The sequence below is a fragment of the Asparagus officinalis genome, chromosome 2, assembly GCF_001876935.1.
Source record: "Asparagus officinalis chromosome 2, Aspof.V1, whole genome shotgun sequence".
Classification (NCBI taxonomy): Eukaryota; Viridiplantae; Streptophyta; class Magnoliopsida; order Asparagales; family Asparagaceae; genus Asparagus; species Asparagus officinalis.
Window position 1 is genome coordinate 19,620,114 of NC_033795.1, and position 24,457 is coordinate 19,644,570.

At 37.2% G+C, this 24,457-nt stretch overlaps 1 protein-coding gene across 1 annotated transcript; it reads left to right on the forward strand.

The window, feature by feature from the left end:
* LOC109830458 (NAD(P)H-quinone oxidoreductase subunit L, chloroplastic) lies at nt 1,146-24,318 on the forward strand. Its single transcript, XM_020397717.1, has 4 exons — nt 1,146-1,433; nt 1,535-1,645; nt 22,017-22,111; nt 24,075-24,318. Exons 1-4 carry the CDS (start codon nt 1,206-1,208, stop codon nt 24,184-24,186), a joined length of 546 nt encoding a protein of 181 aa, XP_020253306.1. The 5' UTR covers nt 1,146-1,205; the 3' UTR covers nt 24,187-24,318.

The following is a 24,457-nucleotide window of genomic DNA, read 5'->3' on the forward strand; positions in this document are numbered from 1 at the left end:
TTTAGTATAGCGAGTTACACTTCAGCATAACTATTGAATAAAGAGCTAGACTTTTAACATAACAAGGTACACTTCAGCATAGCAAGTTACAATTTTCCCAAAAATTATATAACCGAGAGTGGACAAGTTAGTTATATAAAGAATTGATCAAACATCACATTGTATATATCATCATACATTTACATTGTTCAAAAAAAGTAATGATTGTTTTTTTTTTCAAATTAGAATTTTCAGAGACAATAAAAGAGCTATACTTTAGCATTAAAGAGCATCACTTCAAGCATAAAAGAGCTACAAAATTTCATAAAGAACTACACTTTACAAATAAAGTACTACCCTTCGGCATAAAGTGCTACAAATATGCCCAGAAGTTGAAGGAGTGAGCAAGAATGGCGAGGGAGACGGCATGGAAGAAGATGAAGAGTTTGGTGTTGAGGAAGACCTCTTGCAGGTTAGCCAGGAAGTACATGAGGAGCCCGCATCAGACCTTGGATACAAGGGTCAAATCAACTTCTTTCTCAGCGATGACGATGATATGTTATGGACGGTGCGCTTATGGTGCCCATAGTACCTGTGGCTTACCAGATCTTTGCCAGTGACGCCCTCGATCAGGCTCACACTCATGCTAATGTCGTTTTTTCTACCTCTTAGGATTGAGAATCACGTCTTAGGGCTATGGAGATTAGCTCTATTTGGGAAAGTGAAACAAAAGAGAGAGGCGGGTTTGGGGTGCGGGGGGGAGCTGTTCTATTTGGGGATAAATGATAGTCTAGGAATTTTTAATTTATTGGGGAAATATGATATAAAGAATGAATATATTATACATATTGGATTTAAAAGTAATGGGATAAGACACTTTGAGTTTATGAATGTTTATATAAGTGAATGAATTTTTTAATAAGTGAGAGCAAAACTTTGGTCATAAGAGAAAAACCCCTTTTTAAATATTAACGCCTCAGTCGGTAATGAAATGGTTCTAAGTCCACTCTTTTGCGGCCAGTCCCTCGGTAATGTATCATACAGAGCTCTCCTTGACCAGCAGACTGGGTAGTAAGTGAGAATCAAAATAGTTTAATTGGGCTGGGCTGGGCTGGGCTGTGCCTATCCTGCTATCAGCCCAAGCTTAAAAGCAGAACCTGTTAAAATGTTGAGATAAGATCCCAAAGCGAGCAAATCCACAGGAGAGAAAAAGAAGGAAGAGAACCATGCGCAGCATTAGCAGCAGCTCCTCGAGTCCCCTCGTCTCCGCGCTCATCCAGTCATCATCATCATCATCCTCCGCAAAACCAAGAACACTCCTCTTTAACAACTCCAAACCCAAACCCATCAACCCAACATCCCTCACTGTCACCCCTAACAACCCCACTAATTCCCCTTCTCACATTGAGAAGCTCAATGTGCTTCTCCTTCAATCTGGTGCTCTAATGGCCTCCGTGAGTGACCCTCTTCTTCTTTTTTTTTTCTTCTTCTTGTTTTCCCCTAATCATATTAGTATAAATAGTGATTTTAATATTGGGGCTTTGGGTTGGTAAAGGTTGGGGTACCTGGTGCCTTGGCAGTGACTGGGGAGAATGGGGGAGATGATCTGGTCACCACCTTGGTCTCTGGTGGCATTGTTGCTGGTCTCTACCTTTTTGTTATTCCGGTGAGTCATTTCCGTTCTCACGTTTGGATACAATTAGATGATGAACTGGGAATAAAAACAAGGCTAAATGGCACTTAAATAGCACAAAGCTACCCCGTTTTGGCACCTATATACCGTACATTGTTTTTTTTTCTTTGTCACAAATAGATATCATAGGGTGTTTAAAATTGGCACATTAGTACCCTCGATTATGTAAATGTGAAAACTTTCACCTGAATGAATGTTCGCATATGACACTAAAATGTTAATTTTATATCTTCCTAGCCATTAATATTTGTCAAAGTTATCAGTAAACATGTCTCAACTCTATGTAAAAGTAAAATTGAGATAAATTTTAAAAAGAATTTTAGTAGAGTTTATAGCAAATTTAACAAATTTTTAACAGTTAAAAACTCTAAGGGCTTGTTTGGATTGAGGGGAATGAGGGTGAAGGGAAGTTAGGGGAACCATTCACCTCCATTCACCTTATTTGGGAACACTTAGGAGGTGAAGTTAATTCACCTCCATTCACCTTGATTGTTATCCCCCAAATTGGGGTGTAACCAAGGGGAAGGGAATTCCCTTCCCTTCCCTTCCTTTCCCTTCCCTTCCCTTCACTCAGTTTTCCTTAACTTCCCTTCACCCCCTACGAATCCAAACAGACCCTAAAATTAGTGTCCAAGTATCATGGAGAAAAGTTCATGTGAAAATTTTTACGTATGCATCATCAAGGGTACTAACATGCCAATTTTAAACAACTTATGATATTTACTTACCACAAAAACAATTCATGGTATACAAGTGCCAAAATAGGAAAACTTTATGGTATTTAAGGGGCTGTTTGGTTCCCGTTTTGGCACCTATATACCATACATTGTTTTTTTTTTCTTTGTCACAAATAGATATCATAGGTTGTTTAAAATTGGCACATTAGTACCCTCGATTATGTAAATGTGAAAACTTTCACCTGAATGAATGTTCGCATATGACACTAAAATGTTAATTTTATATCTTCCTAGCCATTAATATTTGTCAAAGTTATTGAAAGAATATTTTGGTTGCCTTTCTCATTATAAATCGTCAGAATATATACACAAGATTGTAGCATAATCTTAGGCTACATATCAGGAAACTAATTATATACATTGACTGATTTTAGGCTAGAGAATAGGAGGCTAATTATACGGCTAACCATATATATTGACTTTACTATATTTAACAGACTTTACTATACTTAACACTCCCCCGCAGTTGAAACGGGAGGTTTACGAACGATGAGACTGTCCCGAAAATCTTCAAATAACACCTGTGGCAAACCCTTAGTGAAAATATCGGCTATTTGATAACGGGAGGGGACATGGAGAACGCGGACTTGTCCTCGTGCAACCTTCTCTCGGACAAAATGGATATCCATTTCTATATGCTTTGTACGTTGATGTTGAACTGGATTACCCGACAAATAAATAGCACTGACATTGTCACAATACACCAAAGTAGCTTTCTTAATCGGACAATGCAACTCTAAGAGAAGGTTTCGAAGCCAACATGACTCAGAAACCACATTCGCCACCCCACGATACTCAACCTCGGCACTAGAACGAGATAATGTGGGTTGACGCTTAGACGACCAAGAGACCAAGTTGTCCCCTAAAAAAACACAATAACCAGATGTAGATCTCCTCGTATCAGGGCACCCACCCCAATCTGCATCAGTGTAAGATACCAGAGAGGAAAAAGACGATGGATACAAATGTAGGCCATGATCTAATGTACCCTGAACATATCGAATAATCCGTTTGAGAGCAGACATATGGTCCATCCTTGGATCATGCATATGGAGACAAATCTGTTGGACGGCATACGAGATATCCGGCCTCGTGAAGGTGAGGTATTGTAGAGCCCCTGCAAGACTCCGATACAGAGTAGGATCATCAAAGGGAGCACTAGATGTAGCACTAACCTTTGATTTGGTGTCAACCGGAGTAGCTGATGATTTACAAGAGGTCATTCCGGCACGTTCAATTATTTCTTCGGCATATTTGCGTTGAGAAAGGAACATACCACCCTTATGTCGAGTCACCGCAATACCCAAAAAATAATTCAATGGACCAAGATCCTTCATAGCAAATTCGGAACTAAGAAGATCCATAATAGAGCACCGGAGAGCATGAGACGAAGCAGTAAGAATAATGTCATCAACATATAATAAAATATAAGCCATTTCTGACCCCTTGCTGTAAATGAACAATGAGTTGTCACACCGACTATTAGTGAAACCGATAGACATAACAAAATCAGCAAAGCGCTTATACCAAGCTCTGGGAGCTTGCTTAAGCCCATACAAAGACTTACGCAAGAGGCAAACATAATCTGGATGGGTACGATCCCTATACCCCACTGGTTGATGCATATATACTGTTTCTTGAAGCTCACCATGAAGGAAGGCATTCTTGACATCCAATTGATGAATTGACCATGCCTTAGAAAGAGAAAGACTGAGAACAGTGCGAATCGTTGCCGGTTTGACAACCGGACTAAAAGTTTCCCCACAATCAATGCAAACTTGTTGAGTTTTCCCATCACCTACAAGACGGACTTTATGCCTCTCAAAATCACCGTTAGATTCAAATTTATGAGTATAAATCCACATAGACCGAATAACATTACCAGGAGGTTGGGGCACCAAATCCCACGTCTTATTTTTCATAAGAGCATGATATTCATCATCCATGGCCATTTTCCAATTCTGGTCACGAAGTGCAGCTATTGGGTTTCGAGGCAAAGGGGACTTCGAAACTGTGGTGTGTAATGCTTGATATTTTGGGTTGGGTTTGTAAATACCATGCTGACTTCTAGTGACCATAGTGGGCTTAGGAAGAGGAGTATTGGAAGGAGCAATGACTGGGCCTGGTGAAGGTTGGGCCGTGCGTGAGGCATAAAGGGGAGTAGGAATTGTAGTAGGAGAGATGGAAGATGCAGAAGGAGGAGTGGTTGAGGAGGGGGGAGTTGCTGGGCCTGGGCCAGGGAAGAACGGATGTGGATCCGGTTGGGGAGGAGTGAGGGCCTGGGCTGGCGATGTGGGAAGAGGAGCAGCAGATTGTTGAAGGTGATCTAATACATAAGAAGAGAGACCACTATCCAAAAAATCATATGTATGTGTCGAAGGGGAATGCAATGATGCAAAGGGAAAGACATTCTCATCAAAAATGACATGGCGACTAATGATAATTTGACGGGATGACAAATCATAGCATTTATAACCACGATGATTAGGTGGAAAACCCAAGAAGACACAAGGAGTAGATCGAGGCTGCAATTTATGGATTTTAGTGGAAGGAATAAGAGGATAACATAGACACCCAAAAACCCGAAGATGAGAATATGAGGGAACCCTTTGATATAAAATTTGAAGAGGAGACTTATTACCCAAAAGTTTGCTCGGAAGAATATTAAGAAGATATGTTGCCATTTGTAATGCATGATGCCAAAAAGAATGGGGAAGGGATGCATGAGAGAGAAGAGTACGAGTGATATTATTGATAGATCGAATTTTTCGTTCGGCCTTCCCATTTTGAGGAGAGGTGTGAGGACAAGAAAGACGGAATGACATACCATTTTCCTTACAGAAATCCCAAAAAGGTCCATTGTCAAATTCCCTCCCATTATCACATTGCATAGTTTTAATATTACGTTCAAATTGGGTAACAATATGAGCCCGAAAAATCATAAACTTCTCATAAACCTCTGATTTTTGACCCAAAGGAAATGTCCACAAAAAATTAGAAAAATCATCCAACAATAACACGTAATATCTATGCCCTGCAGAACTCAGAATAGGTGAAGTCCAAATATCACTATGAATAATATCAAAAGGTAAAGAAGTACTCGACGTAGAAGAAGCAAAAGGCAACTTAATATGTTTTCCGAACACACAAGAACGACAAATACTAGAATTAGTGTTTCGATTACAATCAATGCTGTTATTGACCCTAAGAGCATCTAACACAGGAGCACCCGGATGGCCCAGTCGATCATGCCAAAGTGAGGAAGAGATGGCTGTAAAGGGTGATGGAGTAGTTTGATTGTGGATAGATTTGAGAGGATATAGGTCACCCTGACTATCACACCTCAGTAGAGGCATCCCCGTCTGAAAGTCCTTCACAGAAAAACCGAAAGGATCAAATTTAACCGAAACAGAATTATCAGTAGTGAATTTCCTAACAGAAATTAGATTTTTGATTATTTTGGGAGCATGAAGAACATTTTTTAATGACAAGGGAGGATTAGGAGAGGGCAAATATGTATGACCATAGCCACTAATAGGAATTGAATGACCATTTCCGACAATAATACCAGAATTATGATTGCTCAAATTAAAATAAGACGAGAGATTACCATTTGACGAGGTCATATGTGATGTAGCGCCGGTGTCCATATACCAAGTAGGATCGGGTGGATTTAGAGTCATGGTGTGCATAGCCGATGCAATGTCTGTAGGCACATACGAACTAGTCTGACCATTGAAAGAAGGAGCCACAGGAGCAGTGAAAGCCTGATATGCTTGTTGCGGGGGGCGTGGGCCCAACACCCCAGGCCCAAAGGTGGCAGTAGGTGGGCGAGCCCATCCTTGGGTAGGCATAGGGCAGGGGGGAGGAGCCCACTGAGACCACCCCCAGTTAGGAAACGGACCCCACCCCCAGAATGGACTCTGTTGCTGTGGCCGTCCTTGCGGGCCAGCCTTGCTGGAACGATCACCATTGCCGCCCCTGTTCTGCTTGCCATTGCCGCGGCCGCCTGAATTTTTTCGGCCATTCTGTTGCTGTTTTCGGCCAGAATGTTGCTGCACCCTCCCCTGTCCCGAATGAGAGGGAACAAAGGTGGAGCCATCGTCCTCATTCGGAGCAACGACCATGGCAGAATCGGACGCCATTGTCGCCTCCTTAGCTAAGCCCGATTCCTCAAGAATAAGCATGGACCTGGCTTGATAAAAAGGAGGGAGGGGATCACTTTGTCGGATCATTGTACCCACACCACGGTACGGAGTAGTGAGACCAGAGACAAGTTGAAGCATCAAACGACTCTCAGACACCGGAGCCCCGACGTTCTTCAATTGATCGGCCAAGGACTTTAGCCGTTGACAATATGCCGATACATTGGGGTAATTTTCCATCTTTGTGGTGGAAAAATGTTGCTCAAGAGTGACCGCACGGGAATGCTCATTGTCTTGGAAAATGTCACGCAAACGGTTCCAAGCCTCCATTGCCGTAGCATCAGGTTCAAGGATGGTGTGTAGAAGGTCATTAGATATCGTGGCGTAAATCCACGACAAGACCGTGGCATCAAGAGTAGCCCACATGTCGGCATCCTCCTCCTCGACCGTGGCCTTCGCTTTGTCTTCCGGAGGAGGGATGATGTGATGGAGAACCTTGTTCGAACGTGCATGAACCTTGAACAACTCCGCCCATGTTGAGTATTGCACGTTTTCCATCTCGAGAATAATAGGAATATGATTCCTAATGTTGGAGACAGCAAGAGCTGGGTGAAAATTTCTAGATTGAGACATCGTTGCCGGAGAAAGACAAAGGACAGGGAAGAAAGAAAAGAAGAAGGGGCGGAAAGCACAGATAGGGCGTAGCGAAAAGAGATCGAGAAGAAAAACCCTATCTCTCTGATACCATGAAAGAATATTTTGGTTGCCTTTCTCATTATAAATCATCAGAATATATACACAAGATTGTAGCATAATCTTAGGCTACATATCAGGAAACTAATTATATACATTGACTGATTTTAGGCTAGAGAATAGGAGGCTAATTATACGGCTAACCATATATATTGACTTTACTATATTTAACAGACTTTACTATACTTAACAGTTATCAGTAAACATGTCTCAACTCTATGTAAAAGTAAAATTGAGATAAATTTAAAAAAGAATTTTAGTAGAGTTTATAGCAAATTTAACAAATTTTTAACAGTTAAAAACTCTAAAATTAGTGTCCAAGTATCATGGAGAAAAGTTCATGTGAAAATTTTTACGTATGCATGATCGAGGGTACTACTAACATGCCAATTTTAAACAACTTATGATATTTACTTACCACAAAAACAATTCATGGTATACAAGTGCCAAAATAGGAAAACTTTATGGTATTTAAGGGGCTGTTTGGTTCGTTTCCTTGATATAGGGAAATGCAATTCCATGTAAAGAAACACAAGTTTTGAGTTTTCCAAACTTTTCCAAGAAATAGATTGTTTTGCTTTGGTTCGCACATAAAAAATGGTGGGAAACCAATGTATTTATTTTTCTTGTGTTTGGTTCGCATAGAAAAAAAAGAAAAACTTTTGTAAACAAAGCAGAGAAGGAAAAAAAATCTGACGTGGCCATGGTAAGATTACCCCCACTATATACAAATTTATTTGTGCTCGAGGTAATCTTAATCATAAAAAAGTTGGAATGTTACATGAACAAATAATAATACCCCGAATGAATTATAAATTTTTGTTTGTACTCGGGCTCTTAGAAGATAGAACTGGAGCAGGCTTCTTAGCTGTTTTTGAGGAATTGAAGGATGAAGAATTACGAGTCCTTAGTTTGCTATGCATGAACTCAAACCACATATAACAAGATAATATCTTTTTACCGGTTGCCCTTGTCAACGGGTTTTGAACAATCACGAGTTCACAGAAACATCAATGATGGTCAATATATAAATGCATCATAAAACACCAGGAAATAAATACCTTTGTATATATATAATATGCGTCTGCTTAATTTAGATTCTAGTTTTACAGGGAAGCATCAAACAATCCGAAAAGCGTGTTTGTGAAAGCATGTACAGAAAAATAAACAAAGCAGAGAAAAAGGTATCTAACAACCCCGGTACGACCTGATGATCCCTTCTTCAATCCACTTTCATTTTCGGTGGAACAGTCATCATTTGACTTGTGATCATCTTTGTACTTATCCTTGAACGATTACCGTCCCTTGAACTACCAAAGCCTCAATACCGATCACTGCTCCCAAATGAGGATGCACTTGACTTAAATGTTACTCCCGTCGAGGACAGTCCAAAATACCTACGTGCAAGAACATTACAAGGTTCCATCTTGGTTAGCTTCAATAATAATATTATTTAGGAGCAAAACAATTTCAATTAAACTGACGCACTTATCACGGGTTGCAGCAGCTTTATTTCTAACTGCTTGTATTTTTTCTGTCATGTATAAGAGCTACAATGGTTTCAACTTTCTTCCTCACGTTGGTTCCAACATCCTTTCCATGAACACAAATAGCAAATTGGACAATGTGTGCACACATAACTTGGCCATGAACACAAACAGCAACTTGGACAATGTGTGCACACAAAACTGATTCAGCCACAAAGCCTGCAGGGGGTTTATCTGAGGGGAAAAAGGCCAAATGAAATTAACCCGATGGTCTAACTGCAGCAATGAGACTATGGGGTAGTGAATTCATGGCAAGTCTGTAGGTGGTGTATGTGCAAGGTCTAACTGCAGCAATGAGACTATGGGGTAGTGAATTCATGGCAAGTCTGTAGGTGGTGTATGTGCAAGTTTCTTTACATTTTTTTCCAGAAAACATAGAAGCCAGAGGTTTCAACCAAGTTACCTCCTGATAGCACACCAACAAAGGAACACAATGTAAGTCCCCATTAATCCTGGTGCAAGAAGTCCCACATTTACTTATCAAAAAGGATTAAACTGCAGTACTGAAAATTTTTAACTCTGAAACTTTTACGGTTAGCAAGAAACAAAGTTATCTATTTACTTGTAAACATGGCGCCAGTTTGCACCTGTATCAGTCAATCTGATACAAAGAATAAGTAAGTAAAAATGAGAATCTCACAGTAGTTTTAGATCCAACCTCTACTGATGGATGAACAATATTATTTTGTGGAGAGAGAATAACCAGAAAGGTGACTAGCATCTCCAATAACCTACATTTATATGATAAACCATAATGCCAAGTGAATCAAAATGAAAAATAATAAACTAAAAGGAGAAGAAAGCATAAGAGGTCCATATCTTCCCTTCTTATTCTTTGTATACTTTTTTTCTTGCTTCTAGAACAGCAGCAACAACAACACTTTGGCCGCCAACAATTGCGAGTCCTTGTAGGGGGATTTTTCGTCTTTGCTGCATCATAGCCATAGAGAGCTTGCCAACCAACATATAGAACCAACATATGCACACAAAAACCGAGCACAAAATATCCAAATAACAGCATATAGAACCAACATGTGCACACAAAAAGTCAAGCACAAAATACCCATTATCCAACAAATTTAAACAACATGTGCATACCAACAACATCAAGTACCAACCAACAATATCAAGTAATCAGCAGCTGGTTATTGATTATGGATGAGGGCTCAGAACTGGGTCAATATCGTCATTGTCAGCCTCCAGTGCAAATATCAAACGATATTGCAGGTGGCAATCTCAGAAATTTTGACAATCATAATAGCCTAAGGGGCTGTTTGGTTCGTTTCAGCCGAAACAAGCACAACCAGGCTCACAACCAGAAATCCCCAAAACAAGTACAAAAACATCATTTACCCAACAATTAAAATGATGCACCAACCAGCCAACGAGAAAAGAACCAGGCTACACCAAGCAGCCATGAAAAGGAACCAGGCAATAAATCCATCAAAAAATAAGCAGTTTCACAACATCAAGAATGCAGCCAAAAACACCAACAGGCAACAACAACCCAGCAGAAAAAACTAACATGCATCAACACCACTAATAACACCAACAGGCATTCCAATACCACCACCAGGCATCAACACCGGGCATCAACACCAGCCAACAATAACCTCAGTTCATGAAAATTGGGTATGAACTGAGTTAGAAAATTGGGTATGAACTGAGTTTAGATACTACAACTTATGGACATAAGCACTGATGTACCGAACACAAAAACCAGCAAACCCACAACAACAAGTACACCAAAAATAGCCAACCAACAACATCAGGCCACATAGAGGCAACATGTGCCCACAAATAACCAAGCAGAAAAAAAATCAAGAAAAACAGCATATGCACACCAAACTGAACACAATCAGATTGTGATGGTCACAAAGCCAACCAGAGCTGTTTAACTGATTATGGCTGAAAGCTCAGAATTTGGTCAAAAACATCATTGTTAGCCATCCAGTACAATATCAATAGATATTGTAGGTTGCTAATCTCAGAAAATCTGACAATCATCATAGCCAAAATTGATGCAAACCAAAATGAATAGGCCTGAGGACTCATAATATGGTCAATATCATCATTATTAGCCATTCAGTAAAATATCAATAGATATTGTAGGTTGCTAATCTCAGATATTATGACAATAATCATAGCCTATATGTAAAAAAGTCACCAACATAAACACGTGTCATGAAAAATTACTATACAAAATACCCAGAGTAATAGCCATCCAGTACAATGTGTGCACGTTGTAGGTTGATTGCATCTTAAAAAATTGTATGATGACTTATAAATATCCTGCAGTCGCAAGTTTTATTTAAAGGTTAGTACACCACAATATTTACAGTATTAAAGATAATATTAAAAAATGAAAGCAAATAACTACTTACTATAATATAAATATAATATTAGCCATTGTCATACTATTCGACAACCACAAAACTAAACATTATTTTAAAAAAGTATTATCTCTAAACCAAACGATATTAGTCTTCAACCATAATTAAAAAAGTTTTCAAACAAAAAAGTGCTTAAGTGAGAATCATAAACTAACACACACACCCATGATCTATATGTATTCAATCCTCTTTGTTGAGAAATGCCTCTATCATCTCCTTCTGACCATCTCCTCTATCATCTCCTTCTGACCATCCGAAGATATGCCCATAAATAGTCTAGATTCATGCTCATTCATAAAGAGGTGACAGTAGTATGTATCTAACTTAGCAACAGTAAAGTCATGTGAATGAACATATAGAACTGTGGATAACTTCTCGGTCCAATGCATATTCACACACTACATGTTTGTGCTAAATATATCTATCTTATCCACCATCTTTAGCATGATCTCACTATCTAGGTTGGTCTTACGAGCCTTTACCTTGGCGGAGGATGACTTAGCTTTAGAACTTGATATTTTGGGTGCTTCCTTAGGCGGAGGAGTGTCCTCGTCATCTACGATGTGTACTTGAGTAGATTGGGGAGAATGCATTGGTGAGTTCGTCTCATCTCCAAGATTTATGGTCTCACTACGGCTAATATTTTTTCAAGCATCATTAGCAAATTGACCTGTTGCTTGATCATCACCGATGATAAGGGCGAGATCATCATAATGCCTCAATGGTTTATTGACATATTGTCGAAGCTTAGCATTCTTAAAGCTCTTGTCCTGAAAAATAATAATTTAATTAATTAGAAAAATTGCTTAAAAAATAGAAAATAAATCTATTCTTTAACCAGACTTTATTTACCTCAATCCACCTATCCAAACATTCAGGATCCATAATGACAGTCTTCGTACTATCATCTCATCCAGCACCACTAAGATTACAATAAGTCTCCATATCACGAAATCTTGTTCGTAGAGTTTTGATACGGTGCATGACATTATCCCACTTAAAAACTGTGTTGAACTTCTCATTAATGTATTGAGAAGCCATATGAAAAGCGGTTCTCTTAAAGTTTTTGTCAGGTTTGTAACCCTTTCTTACCAAGTCAGCAAGAAATGGAATGAGCTCATCATCATAACGGTAATTCCAGAACAAATGTTTGTTCCCTTGAGAACCACCTACTTCACCATTTTTTTTGGATGTGGTGTTTTTCCTATTCTTCTTTGGGTTTGGCGATGTTTCTACCCCTTCTTCTACGAGGTCCCGTTTGGAACCTGATTCGGGAGTAGATCCATTACCACTAGTGTGCGAAAGCTGCACTCTACTCAGATTAGGACTGTGAAATTGTGAAGACAAAGTGGGTGAATTGAGCATGTTTGAATATGGCCCCATATTATGGTGCATTGGAAAGTAGCTGCTATCATGGAATGACATGTTCGGATATGCTTGAGGTGGTTGTACAAAGTACGACTGCTGAAATGAAAAATATCCATCGCCGTGATGCACAGACTGAGGGGGTTAAGGTGGTGGGGAAGGTCAAGGAACGACCCCCTTGCCTTTTTGATTATCTCTCCCACTTAATGAAGTATTATCAGCCATTACTAATTAAATAGAAAAAGTTAGATGAAAGAAGTAAAACATGAAAAAAAGCAGAACGACATTAATGGAAATAGAGTTATTGAGTACATATATGAACATAAATAGAACAAAAATAAAAATCGACATTAATGGAAATAGAGTTATTGAGTACATATATGAACATAAATAGAACAAAAATAAAAATCAAGTCTCTGTGGTTACACCATGATTATACATATCACAGTAGTCCACCCACATCACCCAAGCAATGTCATCCCTAAGAGTCTTCCACTCATTTCTTGATTCGGTTTGCTCTCTTTGGGTTTGATTTTGAGTAAAATCAACTAAATTAGTGTCATTCTCGAAAGCCACTTCATCATCAATGTCTTCATTAATTTCATCATCGTTGAGTAGTTCATCACTTGGATCCACAGTTATAATAAAATTATGGAGTACCGTGCATGCCAATACGATATCTACTTGTATAGGAAAAGGATAATGCAGATTCAATCTTAGACCTCAATGAAGAATGTCTTAGATTGAATAATTCTCTTCTATTCTTAGGTGTTTTACCCGAATGTTCTTTCAAATGATATCGAATACCTCGGTATGGAGAGATGAAACCTAGCATGGTTGGGTACCCAACATCACATAGATAGTATTTGCCTACAATTTTATTAAGAAAATTGTTAAGTCAAGTTTGAATATTAAAACCATAAATTTTAAGTTAAGTCTATATTTAATTACCATCATAGACTCTCAATCCATGTGGTTGTGGTCTAGACAATGCGTCCTAAAGAATCCTATAATCATTTGCAGACCCCTCCCAACCTGCTAGAACATATGTGAACAACTTGTTTGTGGTGCAAGCTACAAGCACATTCTATGTAACACCTTTGCGGGCTCGAAATCGTACAACAAGATTAATCGGAAGCATAGCATCTACATATGTCACATCTATCATTCCAATGCAATCCTATAATACGTGTATAACACATCTAAATTAAAATTTACTTACATTGATTATACATTTAAATGTGCTTAAAGTGTAGATATACCTTGAAATAAGAGTAGTATAGCGGGTTGTTAATGATCTCTTGGGGAATGTCATTGGGGGCTTGTCTCATGTACCGTCCACGCAGACAAATAATTGCTTGTAATACCTTGTTGAAATATCTACTCACTGTCTCCCCTGATCTTATAAAATGAGATCTAACTATGCGATTTTTAGATTTATGACCCAGAATGTTCAGTAATTAGAACAAATATGGCAGCACCTTGAACCATATTTACAACACTTTGTTCATCGGAACAATCATCATCATTATCCATTACGATGCAAAAAATCGTTATCCCGTTAGAATCCAAGTCGAATTATGTCAAATCTGAACAAATTACAAATTATAATTTACAATTTACAATTTACAATTTACAAACATGGATTACTACAATATCAAACCAAAATATATTACAGTGATATAAATAGCATTAATAAATAACAAAGATATGAACTTTAGCTCCTAAAATGAGAAAAATTACATTAACAACACGCAACCAACTAACAATTTCCTAAAATGAGAAAAATTCCATCTTGGTTAGCTTCAATAATAATATTATTTAGGAGCAAAACAATTTCAATTAAACTGACGCACTTTCCATCTTGGTTAGCTTCAATAATAATATTATTTAGGAGCAAAACAATTTCAATTAAACTGACGCACTTATCACGGGTTGCAGCAGCTTTATTTCTAACTGCTTGTATTTTTACAATTTCAATTAAACTGACGCACTTATCACGGGTTGCAGCAGCTTTATTTCTAACTGCTTGTATTTTTCTGTCATGTATAAGAGCTACAATGGTTTCAACTTTCTTCCTCACGTTGGTTCCAACATCCTTTCTTTTTCTGTCATGTATAAGAGCTACAATGGTTTCAACTTTCTTCCTCACGTTGGTTCCAACATCCTTTCCATGAACACAAATAGCAAATTGGACAATGTGTGCACACATAACTTGGCCATGAACACAAACAGCAACTTGGACAATGTGTGCACACAAAACTGATTCAGCCACAAAGCCTGCAGGGGGTTTATCTGAGGGGAAAAAGACCAAATGAAATTAACCCGAGGGTCTAACTGCAGCAATGAGACTATGGGGTAGTGAATTCATGGCAAGTCTGTAGGTGGTGTATGTGCAAGGTCTAACTGCAGCAATGAGACTATGGGGTAGTGAATTCATGGCAAGTCTGTAGGTGGTGTATGTGCAAGTTTCTTTACATTTTTTTCCAGAAAACATAGAAGCCAGAGGTTTCAACCAAGTTACCTCCTGATAGCACACCAACAAAGGAACACAATGTAAGTCCCCATTAATCCTGGTGCAAGAAGTCCCACATTTACTTATCAAAAAGGATTAAACTGCAGTACTGAAAATTTTTAACTCTGAAACTTTTACGGTTAGCAAGAAACAAAGTTATCTATTTACTTGTAAACATGGCGCCAGTTTGCACCTGTATCAGTCAATCTGATACAAAGAATAAGTAAGTAAAAATAAGAATCTCACAGTAGTTTTAGATCCAACCTCTACTGATGGATGAACAATATTGTTTTGTGGAGAGAGAATAACCAGAAAGGTGACTAGCATCTCCAATAACCTACATTTATATGATAAACCATAATGCCAAGTGAATCAAAATGAAAAATAATAAACTAAAAGGAGAAGAAAGCATAAGAGGTCCATATCTTCCCTTCTTATTCTTTGTATATTTTTTTTCTTGCTTCTAGAACAGCAACAACACCACCACTTTGGCCAACAATTGCAAGTCCTTGTAGGGGGATTTTTCGTCTTTGCTGCATCATAGCCATAGAGAGCTTGCCAACCAACATATAGAACCAACATATGCACACAAAAACTGAGCACAAAATATCCAAATAACAGCATATAGAACCAACATGTGCACACAAAAAGTCAAGCACAAAATACCCATTATCCAACAAATTTAAACAACATGTGTATACCAACAACATCAAGTACCAACCAACAATATCAAGTATTCAGCAGCTGGTTATTGATTATGGATGAGGGCTCAGAACTGGGTCAATATCGTCATTGTCAGCCTCCAGTGCAAATATCAAACGATATTGCAGGTGGCAATCTCAGAAATTTTGACAATCATAATAGCCTAAGGGGCTGTTTGGTTCGTTTCAGCCGAAACAAGCACAACCAGGCTCACAACCAGAAATCCCCAAAACAAGTACAAAAACATCATTTACCCAACAATTAAAATGATGCACCAACCAGCCAACGAGAAAAGAACCAGGCTACACCAAGCAGCCATGAAAAGGAACCAGGCAATAAATCCATCAAAAAACAAGCAGTTTCACAACATCAAGAATGCAGCCAAAAACACCAACAGGCAACAACAACCCAGCAGAAAAAAACTAACATGCATCAACACCACTAACAGCACCAACAGGCATTCCAATACCACCACCAGGCATCAACACCGGGCATCAACACCAGCCAACAATAACCTCAGTTCATGAAAATTGGGTATGAACTGAGTTAGAAAATTGGGTATGAACTGAGTTTGGATACTAGAACTTATGGACATAAGCACTGATGTACCGAACACAAAAACCAGCAAACCCACAACAACAAGTACACCAAAAATAGCCAACCAACAACATCAGGCCACATAGAGGTAATATGTGCCCACAAATAACCAAGCAGAAAAAAAAATCAAGAAAAACAGCATATGCACACCAAACTGAACACAATCAGATTGTGATGGTCACAAAGCCAACCAGAGCTGTTTAACTGATTATGGCTGAAGGCTCAGAATTTGGTCAAAAACATCATTGTTAGCCATCCAGTACAATATCAATAGATATTGTAGGTTGCTAATCTCAGAAAATCTGACAATCATCATAGCCTAAATTGATGCAAACCAAAATGAATAGGCCTGAGGACTCATAATATGGTCAATATCATCATTATTAGCCATTCAGTAAAATATCAATAGATATTGCAGGTTGCTAATCTCAGATATTATGACAATAATCATAGCCTATATGTAAAAAAGTCACCAACATAAACACGTGTCATGAAAACTTACTATACAAAATACCTAGAGTAATAGCCATCCAGTACAATGTGTGCACATTGTAGGTTGATTGCATCTTAAAAAATTGTATGATGACTTATAAATATCCTGCAGTTGCAAGTTTTATTTAAAGGTTAGTACACCACAATATTTACAGTATTAAAGATAATATTAAAAAATGAAAGCAAATAACTACTTACTATAATATAAATATAATATTAGCCATTGTCATACAATTCGACAACCACAAAACTAAACATTATTTTAAAAAAGTATTATCTCTAAACCAAACGATATTAGTCTTCAACCATAATTAAAAAAGTTTTCAAACAAAAAAGTGTTTAAGTGAGAATCATAAACTAACACACACACCCATGATCTATATGTCTTCAATCCTCTTTGTTGAGAAATGCCTCTATCATCTCCTTCTGACCATCTCCTCTATCATCTCCTTCTGACCATCCGAAGATATGCCCATAAATAGTCTAGATTCATGCTCATTCATAAAGAGGTGACAGTAGTATGTATCTAACTTAGCAACAGTAAAGTCATGTGAATGAGCATATAGAACTGTGGATAACTTCTCGGTCCAATGCATATTCACACACTACATGTTTGTGCTAAATACATCTATCTTATCCACCATCTTTAGCATGATCTCACTATCTAGGTTGGTCTTACGAGCCTTTACCTTGGCGGAGGATGACTTAGCTTTAGAACTTGATATTTTGGGTGCTTCCTTAGGCGGAGGAGTGTCCTCGTCATCTACAATGTGTACTTGAGTAGATTAGGGAGAATGCATTGGTGAGTTCGTCTCATCTCCAAGATTTATGGTCTCACTACGGCTAATATTTTTTCAAGCATCATTAGCAAATTGACCTGTAGCTTGATCATCACCGATGATAAGGGCGAGATCATCATAATGCCTCAATGATTTATTGACATATTGTCTAAGCTTAGCATTCTTAAAGCTCTTGTCCTGAAAAATAATAATTTAATTAATTAGAAAAATTGCTTAAAAATAGAAAATAAATCTATTCTTTAACCAGACTTTATTTACCTCAATCCACCTATCCAAACATTCAGGATCCATAATGACAGTCTTCGTACTATCATTCCATCCAGCACCACTAAGATTACGATAAGTTTCCATATCACGAAATCTTGTTCGTAGAGTTTTGATGCGGTGCATGACATTATCCCACTTAAAAACTGTGTTGAACTTCTCATTAATGTGTTGAGAAGCCATATGAAAAGCGGTTCTCTTAAAGTTTTTGTCAGGTTTGTAACCCTTTCTTACTAAGTCAGCAAGAAATGGAATGAGCTCATCATCATAACGGGAATCCCAGAACAAATGTTTGTTCCCTTGAGAACCACCTACTTCACCATTTTTTTTGGATGTGGTGTTTTTCCTATTCTTCTTTGGATTTGGCGATGTTTCTACCCCTTCTTCTATGAGGTCCCGTTTGGAACCTGATTCGGGAGTAGATCCATTACCACTAGTGTGCGAAAGCTGCACTCTACTCAGATTAGGACTGTGAAATTGTGGAGGGAAAGTGGGTGAATTGAGCATGTTTGAATATGGTCCCATATTATGGTGCATTGGAAAGTAGCTGCTATCATGGAATGGCATGTTCGGATATGCTTGAGGTGGTTGTACAAAGTACGACTGCTGAAATGAAAAATATCCATCGCCGTGATGCACAGACTGAGGGGGTTGAGGTGGTGGGGAAGGTCAAGGAACGACCCCCTTGCCTTTTTGATTATCTCTCCCACTTAATGAAGTATTATCAGCCATTACTAATTAAATAGAAAAAGTTAGATGAAAGAAGTAAAACATGAAAAAAAGCAGAACGACATTAATGGAAATAGAGTTATTGAGTACATATATGAACATAAATAGAACAAAAATAAAAATTAAGTCTCTGTGGTTACACCATGATTATACATATCACAGTAGTCCACCCACATCACCCAAACAATGTCATCCCTAAGAGTCTTCCACTCATTTATTGATTCGGTTTGCTCTCTTTGGGTTTGATTTTGAGTAAAATCAACTAAATTAGTGTCATTCTCGAAAGCCACTTCACCATCAATGTCTTCATTAATTTCATCATCGTTGAGTAGTTCATCACTTGGATCCACAGTTATAATAAAATTATGGAGTACCGTGCATGCCAATACGATATCTACTTGTATAGGAAAAGGATAATGCAGATTCAATCTTAGACCTCAATGAAGAATGTCTTAGATTGAATAATTCTCTTCTATTCTTAGGTGTTTTACCCGAATGTTCTTTCAAATGATATCGAATACCTCGGTATGGAGAGATGAAACCTAGCATGGTTGGGTACCCAGCATCACATAGATAGTATTTGCCTACAATTTTATTAAAAAAATTATTAAGTCAAGTTTGAATATTAAAAACCATAAATTTTAAGTTAAGTCTATATTTAATTACCATCATAGACTCTTAATCCATGTGGTTGTGGTCTAGACAATGCGTCCTAAAGAATCCTATAATCATTTGCAGACCCCTCCCAACCTGCTAGAACATATGTGAACAACTTGTTTGTGGTGCAAGCTACAAGCACATTCTGTGTAACACCTTTGCGGGCTCGAAATCGTGCAACAAGATTAATCGGAAGCATAACATCTACATGTGTCCCATCTATCATTCCAATGCAATCCTATAATACGTGTATAACACATCTAAATTAAAATTTACTTACATTGATTATACATTTAAATGTGCTTAAAGTGTAGATATACCTTGAAATAAGGGTAGTATAGCGGGTTGTTAATGATCTCTTGGGGAATGTCATTGGGGGCTTGTCTCATGTACCGTCCACGCAGGCAAATAATTGCTTGTAATACCTTGTTGAAATATCTACTCACTGTCTCCCCTGATCTTATAAAATGAGATCTAACTATGCGATTTTTAGATTTATGACCCAGAATGTTCAGTGACAGTAATTATTATAATTAGAACAAATATGGCAGCACCTTGAACCATATTTACAACACTTTGTTCATCGGAACAATCATCATCATTATCCATTACGATGCAAAAAATCGTTATCCCGTTAGAATCCAAGTCGAATTATGTCAAATCTGAACAAATTACAAATTATAATTTACAATTTACAATTTACAATTTACAAACATGGATTACTACAATATCAAACCAAAATATATTACAGTGATATAAATAGCATTAATAAATAACAAAGATATGAACTTTAGCTCCTAAAATGAGAAAAATTACATTAACAACACGCAACCAACTAACAATTTCATACTATCTAATAATGAGATAATTAAAAATACAAAAAATTGATCTTAAAAATACGAAATCATGGGGGGATTCTCACTACTATAGTCACAAGCTCCTCATCACAAATTATAATTTTTTCAACACCTACAGATATTTATTAGTAATTAAATATGATATGTCTCACCTAGAAAAATAAATCCGTAATACATTCCCAATAATAATGTTAAAACAACAAAAATTAATTCTAAAATCTAAGAAATTATACGAAATTTCTTCATTTTCTTATCTGTGAAATCTCAAAAAAAAAAAAAAGGAAAATCACCCAAATTGATTCGAAAATCAAAAAATTTGCGTAGATCAGACCCCCCTCCTCCCATAAATTTTCTCTATGAATGAGTATTCGAAATTTTCTAATCATAATTTCTTATCTGTGAACTGTCAAAAAATAAAAAAATAAGAAAAATTGATTCGAAAATCCAAAAAATTGCGTAAATCAGACCCCCCATCCCCACAAATTCTCAGATCATCGTTGTAAATTAAACTAATAATAAGAAAATTAAAAAAAAACTATTTTTTATCTTGATTTATGAAGCAACAGCGTCGGCGATGATCAAATCTGTTTATTGTCGTCAATGATCAGATCCGAGTACAGGGACAAATTGGGTCGCGGGAGTTTCTGGCGAGAGGAGAGCGCGGAGGTAAGTATAGCTCGTCGAAGAAATCAACGAGGAAACCAAACAACCAACGTGGCTACAGTTTTCGTCGATTTCACGAGGTTGAGGGAGGAATTGAGGGAGAGGAGGAAATCTGAGGTGGCGGCGAAAAGTCTTCAGTTTCGCTTGTGAAACCCTAGCGAACCAAAGTGGGGAAAATAAACCGACGGAAACGTTTTATCCAACGTGGCCATCGAACTTCTGACGTGGAGGCGGTGAAAAGAGTTTCCACAGCGATAAAAAACGAACCAAACAGCCCCTAAGTGTCGTTTAGCCATGAGAATATTTGGAAGTTATGGTTTTTTTATTCTCACTTAAATGGGGATGACTATTCCCTTGCATCTCATTGGAATGGTCATTTTCATATAAAGTGGGAATTGATGACAAGTGGGAATGATATTTTTGGCTTCCAAAAATATGTTGCTGTGGGTATGAAGGAATGATAAGTGGGAATTGGAATATCATTCCCACTCACGCATACCAAGCGAGGCTAGTGTTTCATAAGTGACAAGTTAACTTGAGTTTTGAATCTGTGGTCATAGGTTATGACAATATCTAGACTTATACAAGCGTGCATATAATTAGTCGATCGGAAATTTGATGATTGTTTAATCAGAAAAGAAATTGGGAATGAAAATTATCTGTATAAGCATGTGTTTGACCTTGCGTCTAAACATTTAATGATTATTTTGACTACATTTAATGATTTGACTAGCAAAAGAAATTGAAAATGATAATTATCTATACTCTTTATACAAACATGTATATGATTATTAAATCAAAAATTTTGATGATTATTTTATTAGAAAAGAAGCTGAAAAGTTATATGTACTCTTATAAACATTTATCTGATTAAATACATCAAATGAAATTTGATCAGAAAAGAAATTGAAATGGTAGTTACATGTGCTCTTACACAAATATCTATATCAATATTACTCCTAATTGATGATTATTTTGATTACAAAGAGGTTGAAAATGTGAGGATAAAGTGTCACTTTTAAAACCTTAAGAAGATTTCTTATCATTCATGGAAGTCATAGGGGGATTTTCTACCCTTATATCAGAGCATCAGGGATGGTTTGTTCAGTTTTTTTTGGGTTGCTACAGCCTATTCTCATGAACTGGATGAGGCTGAGATGGTACAAGCGCAAATTCTTGGAGATGTACCTGCAGTTCATGTGCGTCTTCATCTTCTTTCCCGGGTGAGTCCCTAGCTTGCCTTTTTTGCTCAATTTGAGTTTCTAAATCCATGTGCAGGATTGGAAATTAACAAAGCTAATAAACATATGGATTCTTGAAAATTTTGTAATCACTACCTCCTATAATTAGTTGAGCCTTAGATCAGTTTCCAGTAACGGTGACATGCAAAACCAAAGTCCTGAATTTTCATCAAAATTTACCAAGAAGTGAGAAAATTGGTGTTGATAACCAAAACTTTACTACATATTTGGTTGAAAACATGGAAGCCTTGATTAGCATGGATACCTTGTTTAGAAATATGGAGGAAACATGAATCAAGTATCTCATGGTCCCAAGTAGGAGTAGGAACATAGGAGGACTTACCCGTGCACAAAGATTGTACACGGATTATAGAAGACGTATAGTTGAATTAGCAATGTAAAAGATTAAATACAATTTCTCTGGTTGAGAAGGACATCTTTTACCTTCTAAAACTTTCTACTCCTATAAGATAAAATTTCAGACTAGTTTTTCCTAGCCTTCATTTGAAATCAAGATTATTTCACTCATGGATACAGGAAATTGAGTAAGTACTGTTTAGAATTGAATCAAATGTTCCTCAACAGTGGGTTAAGAAAGTGAAGAACAGGGAGGGGTTTACAACATGTTTGGCGACTGGTCAAACTGACTAATAAACCACTTTTGTGACTTGAGCTACTGTAACATATTTGACAACCGGCTTATTTTGGCTTATAAAAGCATCTCCAACAGTTTCCCCAAAAATTTCTCCAAAATGGGAAAGCAAAAGTCATATTCTCCAAATTATTTTTGCTCAAACTCCAACAGCTTCCCCATTTTGAAGAATCCTGCATTTATTATAATAATAAAAATATTCTACATCCCTAAACTCCAACAGCTTCCCCATTTTGAAGAATCCTGCATTTATTATAATAATAAAAATATTCTACATCCCTATTTTGGGATGCTCTTATGCATTAGAAGAATCCTGCATTTATTATAATAATAAAAATATTCTACATCCCTATTTTGGGATGCTCTTATGCATTAGAATTGTCTCCATGGCTTTTTTTGTAATTACGTATTTTGTTTTATATTTTTTTTCTCCTCTAACCCGTTTTGAAGAACGTGCTGCATTTATGATAAAGCTCTTCCTAAATATTTGAAGAATGCCCCAGATTTGACGAAGACTCCCCTTTTTTTCTCCTCCATCCCTATTTTGGAGAATGAGATGAGGAATCTGTTGGACCAAAAAAAGCCCAAAATTCTCCAAAAGTGAGAATACCAATAAAATGAGGAAGCTGTTAAGCCCAAAAAATTAAGCTCCCCTAATCCAGCTTATTTTTTAGTGCCTTATAAGCCATATAGTTTGATTAAGTAAATGTCAAGTTTACCCCGTCAATGTTTAAGATAATTCCAAAGTCAATGTTTAAATTATAGCCATGTCTAATTTAGTCATTTTGACAACAATGATAGATTATAATCTATACATTTGCCAAACACTCTCCTATTAAAAATGGCTTATAATCTTTATTTTTTAACCAACCATTTTGGCTTATCATCCACTTGGCCTATAATCCATTTGCGGATTATAAGCCAAGTTCCCAAACATGCCTTTAGAAGAGATTTAAGTTAAAAAGGCTACCCCTATACAGAAATATAAGCTACTAATAGATCTTTCAAAAGGCGGCGACGGATTTCATGATATGCTTTCATAAAGTGAAAGGCTGATCTCGTAGTTTGCTTCCACAATTTTGTTTTCTATTCGAATTTTAGTACAACGTGGACTATAGAACTTCTAAGCATAGTTTAGCAAGTACAGTTGGAAGAATTTTTTTTTGAATATTTCTTTATACTCGGTGTATCTGTTTTCAGACTTGGAATTTTTTTCGGACTAGGAACTATTTTAGATTTTCTCGGAGAAAGCTCTGTTGAATACTTATACAAGGTTTTTCCATTTGCGTGAAGGCTGTTGTTATGGGCTCCGTTTATCAACTTCAGAAAGTTTCCAAGGGATCCTACCATGGAATATCCTTGGTCTACTCCAAAAGATGATGTTCCACTGTACAAATCAAGATAAAATTCTCTGCATGTGAGTTTCTGTTTATATGTATAAAAAACTAATTGATGTAAATTTGGCTTTTCTGATTGTTCAAACAATCCTACAACGTCAATACAAGCGATGCAAGAAGGCATAATTTTATGTTATCTACCAACGCAAATTGTGTTCAGTAGAATATTTCAGAGTTATATGCCCACATAGACATTGTTTTGATGCTTATTTTAACAGTATTTTCCCTTACTTAAAATTAATTGGAATACCTTGAAATATAAAGCAAAGTAGCTATTAT